This window comes from Rosa rugosa, chromosome 1 (genome assembly GCF_958449725.1).
Source record: "Rosa rugosa chromosome 1, drRosRugo1.1, whole genome shotgun sequence".
NCBI lineage: Eukaryota > Viridiplantae > Streptophyta > Magnoliopsida > Rosales > Rosaceae > Rosa > Rosa rugosa.
This window is the reverse complement of record NC_084820.1, coordinates 19,573,821-19,587,655: the sequence shown is the minus strand read 5'-3', so window position 1 is coordinate 19,587,655 and position 13,835 is coordinate 19,573,821. Positions and strand designations below refer to the sequence as shown.

Here is a 13,835-nt window from a genome sequence, read left to right as displayed (position 1 = left end):
GTCATCTCCCTCGTTCATTCCGTCGTCGCTGAGATCCTCTTCGTCCACAACGACGTTGTCTTCAAACTGCTTCTCCCCCCTCACATCGTCGCTCTGTTCTAAGAGGTTCTTCTGTATCTGATCATTTCACGGCGTCGCACCAACGGCGGATAAGACACCGGTGCCACTTCTCGAGCTACTACACGTCGCTCTGAGGCTCGATCTGCATTTGGAGGCTCTCGTCGCCGTCACTTTAGGCAACTTCGCTGGTGACAACGTCGTCAACAGTGGAGCGTCGGGGAGAGAGAGAGAAATCCTGCGTCTGGCGTCGTGCCGGAGTGAAGAGAGAGAGAGAGAGAGAGAGAGGAGATTGAGTGGCATTTGATCGATGTAGTTGTTTAATTAAGTTGAGGGTAAATTTGTCATTTCTCTCTAAAATGGGTTAATTGGAATAAAAATCTGTTGCTGAGGTAAGTAAGATAATTTTGGCCAATTTTAGTGCTTTGGGTCAAGAACCACAAAAAAAAACATCATTAACAACAACAATACCCACACGCGTCATAGACTAATATGGCCGATGACGCGAGGAGCATATAGAAACAAGAGAAATTCTTAGGTGGTGGGGCAGCCTAATCAAAACCCAAAAAAATTTAAGTATGTTCCGAACCTATCCTTACTTATTAAAATTAAATACACAAAACACTCCCTTATATGTTCACTGATTGGGCTGCCCTAACAGTCACGTGGTAAGTTAAGTTTGCCCTACGTAAGAATCTCTCTAGAAACAAAAGATCTGTAGTACTACATATAGCTACATATATATAATTATATTTATTCTTTATTACTTAATTATATATACATGGTGCAAGCCACTAATGTAAGTTTAATACTAGTAAACTAATTAGAACCACCGGGTTTATCAAGGTATTAAAAATATACTTTCACCCTTAGACCACCTTTTCGTCTATATATAAAGCTCCTAGTGAGTCAAATCGAACACAAATTAAGCTAGCTGCTTAGAAACCGTAGATTGATCAATACCGTAAGTACTACAGTTCTTCAGCTCAATGCACTGCTTTTCTTCTTAGTTATCTCCTTAATCCTTACGCTAACAATAGTTTCACTATTCATCAAGCTAATATTCTAATTTTTCTTTTTTGCAGAAACCTTAAATTTACAGAAGGAACATAAGGGATATGGGAAGAGGGAAGATCGTGATCCGAAGGATTGATAATTGTACGAGCAGGCAAGTGACTTTCTCAAAGCGTAGGAAGGGTTTGATTAAGAAGGCGAAGGAGTTGGCGATTTTATGCGATGCAGAAGTTGGACTTCTGATCTTCTCAAGCACTGGGAAGCTTTATGAATGTGCAAGTAACAGGTTTGACCAATATTAATATTCTTTGATCTGTATAAATATCGATCCCTTGGTTCTTGTTACTGCAGCTAGTTTACATGCTTTATGTGATTTCATTATTCTTTCTATATTTTGAAGATTCTTTCACCAGCGACATATCTGATAATTTTCTGGATATATCATGCATATATTTATATACAGTATGTGATGTATTATGCATATATTAATGTTTGTGGAAAGATACTTAGGTTAATCAATGTTTTATCTAAGGTTGAATTAAGTATGCATGCATGTTGTTTCATCTAAGAAACAAAAAGAGGATAATGGTTTAGGGGTTGTCTACAGTACTTGAATGTTTATCATACACTCATTTTACATCTAATTGAACCAAAATTACAATTTAATTAAACAAAATTTACAACATTGACAACAAAAAGTTATCACATTTGTTTTACACATTTATATATAATTGAACTAAGTTACCATATCAACAACAATTTGTTTATAAACTTGTAAAAATATCGTAGGTGGAGTAATTACCTCTAATAGAACTAAAATTACCCAAAAAATAACTCTATTTACCATAATGACAACAAAATTGTTGTTATATCTGTAAATGAGTGTATCACATACATGCAGGTACTGTAGAATTTCCCAATGATTTAAAGATTAGCAGTAAATTGATATATTCAGTTTAAAGCATAATTGGCTTAGAAATTTTCTAGTTTGATTTTCATAAAAAAAAAAAAAAAAAAAAAATTGATGAGCTTGAAAATATGGAAAAGAAAAATATTGGTAATCATGATCTACTAAAATTTCAGACTACACCAATGTTTTGTCACACAGTTATACATTTATAAAGGTAAGATTTACTCTTTTGAATATTATCATGCCTAGCTAGTGCTATAGCTTGAAGTGATTAATATAATATAAAGCCTCAAGGGCAATAACAAAATCATTTAAGTGTAGTCCAAAAAGAGATTAAACACCATTCTCCAAAGATTAGGTGAAACTAAAAAGAACAGCTGCAGCATAAAGAAAATATAGTAACATACATATGAATATATGATCGTCACTATCAATATGTGTTTTTGTGGAATATATATCGAAGTTTCTAAATGGGATGACAAGCATGTATCAAATTGTTTTGGTTGAATTATTATTGGTATGTATGAAGATGCTAGAAGCTCGAAAGAACATTAGTCATGAAGTCAACTGCATATGTCTAAGCTAAGCAGGCTCTCTCTTATAGTGTTTAGGATGGTAATATTTCCTATGACATTAGTTGTCTCAATAATGTTTTATCACAATGTTTGTGTCATATTATAAGTAGATATTAGCTATTGTATTGGTTAACAAGTGTTTTTTGACTGCACAATGATGGAAAATTGTTTAGTTATGATCTAATTGTTATCAAAATTCATCATGAAAACCTAGCTGTGACAAAAATCTCTATTTATTCGATATCAGTTAGATGATTAAATGAATCATTTATTGAATGAATTTTTGCATAGGTAATGTTTAAAATGTAATTCTGGATAGAATATGAAAGGTTTCATTTTCACTGTTGCCTGTTGGGATTCCGTCTATTACAGTTCTAAACCAATTGGCTTATAACTAGATATAAGCAACTAGGGTTTCCAAATAACTAGAATTAGACTATGTCTAAGTCTCTCTAGGTACTGTCATAATGATACATTACGTATTTAAATTACGAGTATATATAGGGTCTCAACAATATCATTAATTTACTTTCGTAATATAGTGTACTACCATGGCTTTGAGTTTGCAACTTTGCATCAACTTTCTCAGAAGTCCTCTGGAAACTTTTTATTTTTATTTTTTTATTTTGTTAATTTAACAACTGTGCAACATCTGATTACTTGATGTCCTTCCTCCAGCATGAAATTAGTCATAGAGAGATATAACAAAACCAAGGAGGAAAACCATCTTCTTAATCCAGCATCAGAAATGAAGGTCTTCTCCGTCTACCACTCATTAACTTCTCTCCAACAATTTTATATTCCAGCATATCACTACTAATTTATTGTTTATGTTTCTTTTTCTTTCTTCCCCTATTTATTTGAGCTTAAAATAATTATCAAATTAAAATTCTCCCATCTTAAAACCTCCTTGCATCAACCAAGGGTGAATTCTTGATGAATCTTCATTTCTTATTCTTTATCTCCTATCTTTGAAGAAAAAAGGTTTTCCATGAGTTAATCACTTTTTTTAATAATTTTTTTATCCAGCTATATTAATCATATCGTCATGAATACAATGGACCATATCTCTAGTATCTACCTCAACATTGTAGAAAATATCTTATAGATCTGTGAGAAAACTATAAACCTTTTTGTGTTACCAATCTACAAAAAGAATTGACATGTCTTATAATTCTAGACATTCAACACCGAATATGTATTGTTAGGTTTCAATAAAAACGAAATCAACTCCCGGTGTTGCTTGTACTTCCATGGATCACAAACAAAGAAAATAGTACAATATTCTAGAGTCCTGCTTGAGCAAGTCGAACGAACTATTCTTTAATGGAATTATGTCAATCTGTAGATTTAAGTTTTTCCTGAATCTTGAATATATATCAGAATTTCTTTGAGATTTAAAAAAAAAATTCTAGATGTCAGAAAAGCTTACATTCTACCCCACCATCAGGCATGAAGAGAAAATATAACATAGTATATCAATTTCCTTGGCACTGATCAACTAACTAAGTTAGTTTGACTTCAACCTGATTGTGATCACTTCGTACATTTGGTTATGTTCGGAGCAAAAACTTGTGTTTGTTATATACATATGGATATATTTCTCGATTGACTACAAAGATATGTAGTAACGTAGTTGTGTCCTAACACACATTGGCATACCAAATACATGCATGTTAAGTATTCATTCTCCACCATGAAGAGATAAGATTAGGGGTTAGTTGCATTCTCCACCTAAAAGAAGTTAAACCATCTTTGAAATTTCAGCTGCCAGGGATGTAGAGCTGTACATGTTATCTTCTGAAACAGAGTCCTGATGATGGAATACTGAAGTAACATAATTCCATTATATGATAGTTCGTTTGTCTTGATTAAGACGTACTGGTAGAATATGTTGGAACAATCAGCTAAACCAAATTGTACACATGCTGCAAGAAAGATGTTTAGTAAACAAATTACCCTTGTAGCGATGTGAAAAATTACTAATCTAAAAAAATTTAAATGATGATCTTGATGAGCAAGACGTAAGTTTCCAATGGCATATATGCAACCAAGGGGGCTGGATAGCTTGTACTGTTGATTTTTGCTTCTTTTGAAACCGGTTTGAAGGTTATTTCTTCAGCTGTCACATGCTTCAGCCATATATCTAAAAGAACTTCATTTCTTTTTATTCAAAAGGATATATTAATGCTTTTTTAAAATGTTGCATATAACTTGAGTTATCATACTTGCTAGTTTTGGCAAGGGGAAGTCACCATCTTACGGGAGCAACTACAGAACTTGCGAGAAAACCACCGGTACAATATTTCTCCTTCATTTTATAATTTTACAATTATATTTGAAAATACACATAAAGACAATAATGTATAATGTGCATATGTATTCAAGCGAAAATGATATCATTGAGCATATGTTCCAATAACTTGCTAATCTTCTGAACAACATATAACCAGGTGCGAGATACAAGTGAGCATATGATCCAAACTGCTTATCTTAGTTTCATTGTAGTAAATTGAAGATCAATACCTATATATTAGACTAATCCAGATTCCGATATCTATGCAGGCAGTTCATGGGAGAACAGCTTGGCGGTTTGACTATAAAAGAGCTAAAGGGTCTAGAAAATCAATTAGAAATCAGTCTGCAGGGAATTCGTCTGAAAAAGGTCAGTTCATAGGCTTCAGTCTCTAAATATATTCATTTCCTTCTTTTCTTTATTTGTTTTTGGATATGTTGCAGAATCCCATAGGACTATCGATTTTCAGTATACTGTAAGTCTGATAAATAACATGAATTTAATCTCTTGCAGGAAAAAATATTGACCGATGAAATTGAAGACCTAAATAAAAAGGTTTTTCCCAGAACAAATATTTAGTTATTCCTTGTTACACTTCCTAGTACCTACCAAGTGCTACTGTAATCCTTATCAGTGTTTCCTTCTTATCTGTTCCTTACAGGGAAATTTTATTCATCAACAAAATATGGAACTGTACAAGAAGGTAATAAACCTCAGTTTTCAAGAAAAATTGGAATTAAAGAAGAAGAATATATATTCTGCTTTAGTTAGAACATGCTATCCTTCAAGAAATTATAAGGCCTCATTACCTTATTTGAAAAAGATACGATAATAAGCAGGATTAATTATAAGGTTTCTTATATCAGGTTTTTGGCACAAGCGCTCTGAATCTCGAAAGTGGAAGTGGTTGTATTCCCTTTGGCATGAGCACAAGTGAGGAGTCACATCTCCCCATCCACCTTCAGCTAAGCCGAGCTGACCAACAAACTTAAGAGGCACACATAAGAGCAACAGAATGGGGGTATGTAAAATCGTTTTTCACATTTTTTTTCTAAGCGAGTGCTATGAGAGTTATTTATCTGAATTTCTTTTTTTGGTTGAAAATTTTATCTGAAATATGGTTACGAAACTCTGCAGCAGTCTATATATCAAAGAAGTGTGTGAGGATTTTGGACAAATGCTAACCCACTTGCCCTTAACAACATACCTTATGTCCCAAGCAAGTACAGAAGAGTGCTTTTCCGATCCTTTTTTTTTTTTTTATGGAGATGAACAAGAAGAACAGCTCAACGAAACTTATGATACTGATATATGTTTAACTATATATGAATTTAGTTAAAGTCATCAGCAAATGATGGTTTTGGCTAAACTTTAGTTGTTGCTCTCGTCTTTTGACCGTTTGGTCCTTTGGATTGGTTGTATGTTATGGACAAGCTAGCCCATGCATAGTCTTTATTTTGTTCTAATAAAACTTTAGCTACGACCAAATATTATCAGCAGATGACGGCATGTGGCAAGACCCAAAATTCTAGCTGGCCTATTTTTTCTTTTTATACTTTTGTGTTCAGGATTAACTTCCAACATGATACTTGTATTATCTTGACTCGATCGGGAAAAAATGATACTTCATCATGGCATGGGCCTCATTTGGTACTTCTGTCCATAGTGTAGTCAAAAATAAACGTTTGATGGCAAATGAGCACCTTCTTAAAAGGGCAGAAGAATTTCCTTTTACCCAAAATACTTAGGAAACATGTCGGAGCACAAGTTTACCAAAGAAGACATCGACATGAATGTGTTCAAGTCGAAGTCCATACTGAATCATGGATGATGGATCACAAAAGCAAGATACACCAACAGTACTACACCTTAAAATTTCTTATGTACAATGTTCTATTCCAAACCACTAAAAACGAGAAAATTAGATATAAACCCAAAAATTCAACCTTCTATTAGAAAAAACTCGTACATATATTTATTTTAATTTACACCCAAATTACATTGATAAACCTTCTATATAGAGTGATTCATAAAAATAAAAAAATAAAAAAATAAAAAACCTTCCATATAAACTGTAGGCCTATATATAATCAATATTTTTCCTTAGTTTCATGTATATCTAATTTGCCCTTTTACATTCTCTCAAATAATACATGTCTAATGTACCTACTAAATATGTATATGTAGGTAGGACTTAAATAATAGAAACGTTCAAGCTTAATAGAGATCGACACGCAATGATATATACCACAATAATAGGTGTAACATTTTTGTTTATACAATCATAGATATAATATAATAGAAAACCTACACTACAGGAAAACAAGCCATTTACGACATGCAAAGCACGCTGTAAATGACAATTTACGACGTGCAAACTGGGCAAAAATGCGCCCTTATAGACCGCGTCGTAAAAAACAAATTTTTTTTGTCTTTTTACGGCGTGCAAATGCACGCCATAAATAACCCAAAAGCACGCCGTAATATTTGGTATGCACGCCATAAATGACCTAAAAGCACGCCGTTAAACTTGATATGCACGCCGTAAAGTTTGGTACACACACCATAAATGACCTTAAAGCATGCCGTAAATTTTGGTTTAAGGCATGCTTTGCACGCTGTAAATTCAATTTAAAAACAAAAAACAAAAAACAAAATTCTTTGTTGTTCTAATGACACCCAAAAACTTTATAAATAAAAACGAATAACAAATATGTCTAATTCTTTGCTTGTTGCAATTTCATAAGAGAACCTTCACTTGTATAAAAAGTTAAGCAGTATACAAACAAATGCTGTGGAAGCAATCACAAATGAAGCTTATAGCAAAACCAATACAAATAAAATGAACCTAAAGTGGTAGTGTAAAGCCACTGGGGTGGATTGCCTCAAAACATTCACTGCACATTGCCACATTCCACTTCAAATACATCTTGTTTCTTAAAAGAACAGCTTTACTTAGATCTTCATCATAAATTCAACACTTACGGATGCCTCTTGCTTCCCTATTGAAGTTGGAACTGGACAATATTGAATGACATTAATAAACAGCTACAAAATTTACTATTTCAGTTTAACCCTGAAGTTATTTCATAGAATTTTTAGATAATGCAAAGCTCTCAATTCTCAAAAAAAAAAAAAAGATCAGGAGGAAACTATTGGTGCTCTAAAGTCAAAAGGCAAATTAACACCAAGGAAAAGAATATAGAGATTGAATAGAGTTTACCGTGTTTATATTGACCCTTGTTGTAGTTATAGCAATCTGTGGTGCTAAGAACACGTCAGTCTGCAATTAGAAACATCTAATTGATCAGATTTGCTTTAAAGAGTTCAAATAGTTTGGGGAAAAAATATATAAAAAAAACAACAATCAAGTCTCTTCTATTGCTTCAGAATAAGCAATTTCAAAAAGGTTCATTCACATAGATATCGAACTATTGCATTATTGCAACTAACTGATGTCATCTCACAATGTCTTATAAACCAGTTTTATCAGTTCATATTGGTTAAACCAAAGACTTAGGTAGGAGTGAAGCTAAAGGGATGTAAATACGAGAGACCATATACACGTACTTCATTTCCAGTAGCAAATCCTTCAGCAACTTCTCAAGGGCTACAAATAAGAGAAATGTATAACAAATAAATTATGTAATCATGAACGAGCAACAATCTGTAATGATTCACATGATGGAAAACTAATGTATGTGATACGAATAAAAGCATTAGCACAACGAAAAAGTGGTAATTCACACATGAGATTAGAAACATACTACTAGAAGAATTGTCAATCTGCAAAGTGGTAATTCATACCAGCTGCTATTATACTAGTCCTAGAAATTACAGAATTTTAGAGATGCATAAAGATACAACTTTCTACGACACTCATTTCCTAAAACTTCTTATCCATCTACCTTTATAAACTGCACGGTCTGATATATAAGATGTACACTGGTATCTTTGCCAAATATACCTACCTTATTCTAATCATCAGCGAATCATTATCAAGAAATCATTAAGGTAACTATCATTGACAGGTGACTTTACCTCAAAGCATGTATGGTATAGAAGACATAAAAAGGAGAACTAGATTTTCTTTTGTCTCACTTCCGTATCATTTCTCTTTTTTTTTTTTTTTTTTGAAAATAAAGGGCTTGTACGGCTACCCTCAAGCATTGATTGATGAAACTGCCGAATACAAGGGGGGGACAATGAGCCTAAACCCCTGATTACAATACACATAAGCATAAAGAGAACCTCCTGAAATAATATCGGGAGTCTATGTATTCTGACAAGCACCAATTAGCAAAGAGTGCACAAAAGGCTACTCTATTTGCTTTAACAAAGCGGTGACATAATGAAAAGATTACTCTAAAACGAAGAAGCATCATGACAAATATCACAGCTTTCCTAATATGTTGCCGCACAGAGATATATCCGGCGACACTGAATTTCATCCTGCCCTTAGGAGGTTGCGTCCATTTGACGTAAACAGCTTGCCACCTTTCTAGGCCAGACAAGGCACACTGAAGGTGCATGCTGGGTCCAAGCCCACATCGCCCTACCACTAAGTGATAGGGGATTATTGCTAGCATAAAGCTACAAGTAAGTAAACAAAAATAACAATAAAACATAAATGAAAATAAAGTTGGAGCCACAGGCCAAGCCCAGACCCAATAACCAATAGGCCCAGCAAGGAACATACAGGAATCCAGCCCAAACCGACACCTCAGCCCCACGAACGCCACCGCCACCACAGCGCCACCATCACTGCACCTCTGCCTTGTCCCTACCTCCGTCCAGAGCCCACCCACCCTAATAGGCAGATCGCCAACCGATCTGTACCCAGGCAGTCAAAACACTAGCAAAGAAGAAGAAAAACCAGAAACACAGCTCGACGCCATAGCTGCAACAACGCTACACCTCCATCTCCTCCCTCCGACCTGCCTATCCCCATCCATCCCTTGCCAAGCACCGCTGCCTATCCGACCATCCAACCCACTCAACCTGAGATCCGATTGGATCCGATCGGGATTGAGTGGTTCAGTCTCAACAGTGGCCCAATCTCGGCCACCACCATCATTGCCATCTGGAAGAAACATCACCACAAAGGCCAGAGCCCATCCGGCTGCACGCGCCACGCGCCGACGAGGGTACGCCGCCGGAAGAGAAAAAGTTCTGACGATGAAAACCTAGGTCTAGAGAGAAAAAGTTTGTTGCAACTCCACTATTTTGAGGAATGAATATTCATTTCTCATTTTTATTAAGCTTATGTTAGAGAACATTAAATATATAACATTACATGCCTTCTGATGCAAAGCTAGTAGAGAACAACCATTTAAGAGAATACCACAATATAATGTCTAAGGCATTGCAATTGATAATTCCAATAGCATCTAAGCACAAGTCTTTCAATTGATAATTCTATTCTGAAACCCCAAACAGAGCTTAAGGGGAATTTAATCGAACATCTAGTGTACGATAAACACCCACTTCCACAAAAACATATTGAAAAAGAAAACGATTCTAGAGTGGAGAGTAACAATAATTCAGACAAACTCTTAACACAGACTCTAGCTAAGCAACCAACAAAGATATCAATAGCAACATCAATGGCCTCACATAAATTCCAAAAAAGCAAATTCCGATCATGATAAAATAAGATAGAGGCGTACCTTTGAATTTGTATGGTGCTTCCGATCCTGCGAGAGCTGAATCGTCAATGATAAGATCTCACTTCTTCAGGCGCAGATGAAGCTCTGAGAGAGAGAGAGAGAGCAGAAATCGATTTATTCGAAAATGAACAAGGAAATTTCAAGGTCCAAAGATGCAAAATCCAAATACAGAATCAAATTCAACAGAAAGATCAAAAAACCTAAATTGAAGCTTACCTCTGGACTTTCGAATTGCTTGTGAACTGGTTCGCCGATGGCGAAAGAAACGCTCTCCGGTTGCAGAATCGAACATGAATAAGGAAGATTTGGAGTATGAATATGACCTCCTCAAACTCAGGACTCGAGCTCTTGAGGTAATCGGTGATGGCGGTGCGACGACGTCCTCCGTCTCAATCGAAGTCATCACGGCGGCGCTTGGGAGGAGAAATGAGACAAAGGAAGGTCCGGCTCTCAAGGCTTTTGGGAGAAGAAGAAATCGATGGCTCTCGACGGCTTAATCTTCGTCCTTTATAGGACGAGAGAGAGAGAGAGAGAGAGAGAGAGAGAGAGAGAGGTTTATAGTTTAAACCTTTGACATGAGAGGGAGAGATAATTAACAAATTTTCTAACGCTTTTTACTACATAAACATGGAGTGCTTTCGACGCACACCTTAAATTTTATTCTAAAATTGCGAGTTTTACGGCGTGTATTAAATGCACGCCTTAAATTATACTCATTTACGGCACGTATTAAATACACGCCGTAAATCACGTGTCGTGAATGATCATTTTTCCTGTAGTGCTAACAAAGAGGTATGATACAGGAAATAATAATAAATTCTAATACAGAGATGTTATACGAAACCCATTAAAATAAAAATATTACGATCAACTCTCTCCCGTTGAGAAACCCTAAAGTCGGGAGTTCTCCGTTTGCTGCAACATTGTGCTCGTTCGGTGGAGCCTCGATGTTTGGGTGGCCTCCGGCCTCCCCACCGTCCTAGGGTTGCTGCCGGACGGGAGATCAATATCTAACACCCATAGGATTTTGTCGGAGGGGTTGTGATCCCGGTTTGGTTAGTTTCGGTTCGGCTGGGCTTGTGGTGGAGGATCAGATCGTGCTGTTACCGATCGATAACCGGTCCCTGCGATGGGTCTCTTGGATCGTCGGCGCCGCCTGGAGTTTCAATCGACAGTGGTGTGGGGCTGTGAGAACCCAGAACGAGGACGGGGTTGTTCCATGATGATGCAGATCGACGGTGTGGCTCAGGAAGACGATGGTCAGCGGCGTGGATCGCGTCTACGGGGGTCGGCGGTATGGATCCGCTGGAACACTGCCCGAAGGTGACAGACGACAAGGGAATGGAAGAAGATGGTGGACTGGGCCCGAATCAGGCTGCTGGGCCTGGAGCAAGCTTCCTTGGTGGACTACCCATGTTGGGCCGCGAACTGTTGGGCTAGGGTTTTGCCCTAGTCCATTGCTATTTGGGCTAGGGTTTAGGCCCTTGGCCCAACCCTATGTTTTTAGCTTTTGTCTAATTACAATAATGTTTCTTGTATTAAGAGCCTAGATCTCTAGCGCCTCCGGCGTAGTACCAATGGAGGATCCTCGCTATCTCTACGTATTTGATGTCTAATGAGTATGTCTATTTCTATGTACCATTGTGGGTACTACCACTATCTTCTTGTCTGCCTATGTCCTTAACTGGCAGCGGAAGGGTATGTAACAGCATATTCTGGCTTGTGATGAATGATATTATTGCCCCTCGGGCCGATTCAAAAAAAAAAAAAAAAATACGAAACCCATTAACATTTAGGCTGTAATCGAATGTATAAACCAAAAACTAAGCCTCCTATATGTTAGATACATACCTGAAATCAAATTATCTATAAAAAAAAATGGTATTCTAATGATCAAGTACCTTTTTAGTACATACCTTACAAATAGAACAACTGTATAATATGTTATTAACCTATGTTTGCTTTCCATTCAAGTGTTTATATGAAAAATATAACATACCTTTTATATAGAAAAAACAGACCACAAAATAGAAAAAATCAAATATAAACCTCGATCTAGGTATTGATTACCAGAGCTTCAATCAATGGTCTAGTTCATCAAGTGTATTTGTTTAGAGCTTGTAGCATATTAAGACTTTTTTGACAAAAACATGTTTTATTTTCTATGTCACTTAATGAGAATTTATTTATGTAATCAACCTAATCAACAGATTTGGGTGTATATTAAAAAAAAGGGGAATTTGATTCTACACCCAAATTCACACACCCCTTTTAGAATAAACACATCCATAAGAGTGTTTTAATATACACCCAAACCAATTAATTAGGTTTATTCAAAATAAAAAAACCTATTAAATAGGGTAAATATTAAAACCCAATGTTGTTAAGAATTACTAAAGCTGCCATTATCAAATTCCCCATTCACCTATTAAATAGGATTAATAGTCAAAATCATCTAGCAAATATTATGGAGTTTGATTGACGTTATTGTTGGTATTACCTTCACTTTAGGTTTTTATCAGTACTTAATTTTAGGTGTTTATATTAATGTCATTATTATCATATAATGATGAATTTTTGGTATGTTTCTTCCTATATATAGAAGCTAGTGAATTCATTCGTCATTTTTTCTTTGGGTGGAGACGTTTCACAAAGTTGCATATGATTTCAAAGGATGATTTCAAACGACCTATTCATGAGGTTTATTTCATCATTTTCTTATGGGTTAGAGACTTTCTTTCAAATAGGTACATATATCATATTCGTAATTCAAATTACCTATTCATCAGATTTATGTAGTATAATATCTTTGTTAATCTTTTGATTTTGTGTAAAGCTTGAATTGGATGGTTTTTTAGTAATTAGAAATTTCAATTTATGAATCTGGTACAAAACTTAGTTTCATTCCTTCAAAATAGAATCGTTGTTTCTAATTACCTGATACTTAGATTGCTTTAATATGTAATACCTATGATTTAGATGTTTGTTTTTGTAGTTTTAAATTATTTGTGTGACTCTATATCATAGGTTGTTTATTCCATAACCTATAGTATTGACAATTAATATACCTATAATTTAGATAATATATTTTGGATATATGTATTTAAATCCTAATAGAGTTTTACCTTTGAAATAGATCTATGAAGGTAATTTGCAATTGTATAAGGAATCACAACATGCAGGGCACTAGTAGTTGAGAGATTTATGAAGACTACATTGCAAAGTGCTAGTCGAGATGACGGATGAAGTGTTATAATGTTCTTTATATTAGGTTCGAAAATGTAAAGTTTATATTTCAATTGTAAAAACAAATT

The 13,835-nt window shown here is 35.4% G+C and overlaps 1 protein-coding gene across 2 annotated transcripts; it reads left to right on the top strand.

Annotated features, from left to right (window-relative positions):
* Window positions 1-996: 996 nt before the first annotated feature.
* LOC133727510 (MADS-box transcription factor 23-like) lies at window positions 997-6,364 on the top strand. 2 transcript variants are annotated; one of them, XM_062155107.1, is made up of 9 exons: window positions 997-1,021; window positions 1,143-1,357; window positions 3,235-3,310; window positions 4,792-4,853; window positions 5,122-5,221; window positions 5,366-5,407; window positions 5,514-5,555; window positions 5,719-5,873; window positions 5,993-6,364. In XM_062155107.1, the coding sequence occupies exons 2-8, from the start codon at window positions 1,176-1,178 to the stop codon at window positions 5,842-5,844; spliced, it is 630 nt and encodes a 209-aa protein (XP_062011091.1). In that variant the 5' UTR covers window positions 997-1,021; window positions 1,143-1,175; the 3' UTR covers window positions 5,845-5,873; window positions 5,993-6,364. The 2 variants fall into 2 exon arrangements, with proteins under 2 accessions (XP_062011091.1, XP_062011090.1); XM_062155106.1 differs by having other exon boundaries at window positions 5,990-6,364.
* Window positions 6,365-13,835: the final 7,471 nt, after the last annotated feature.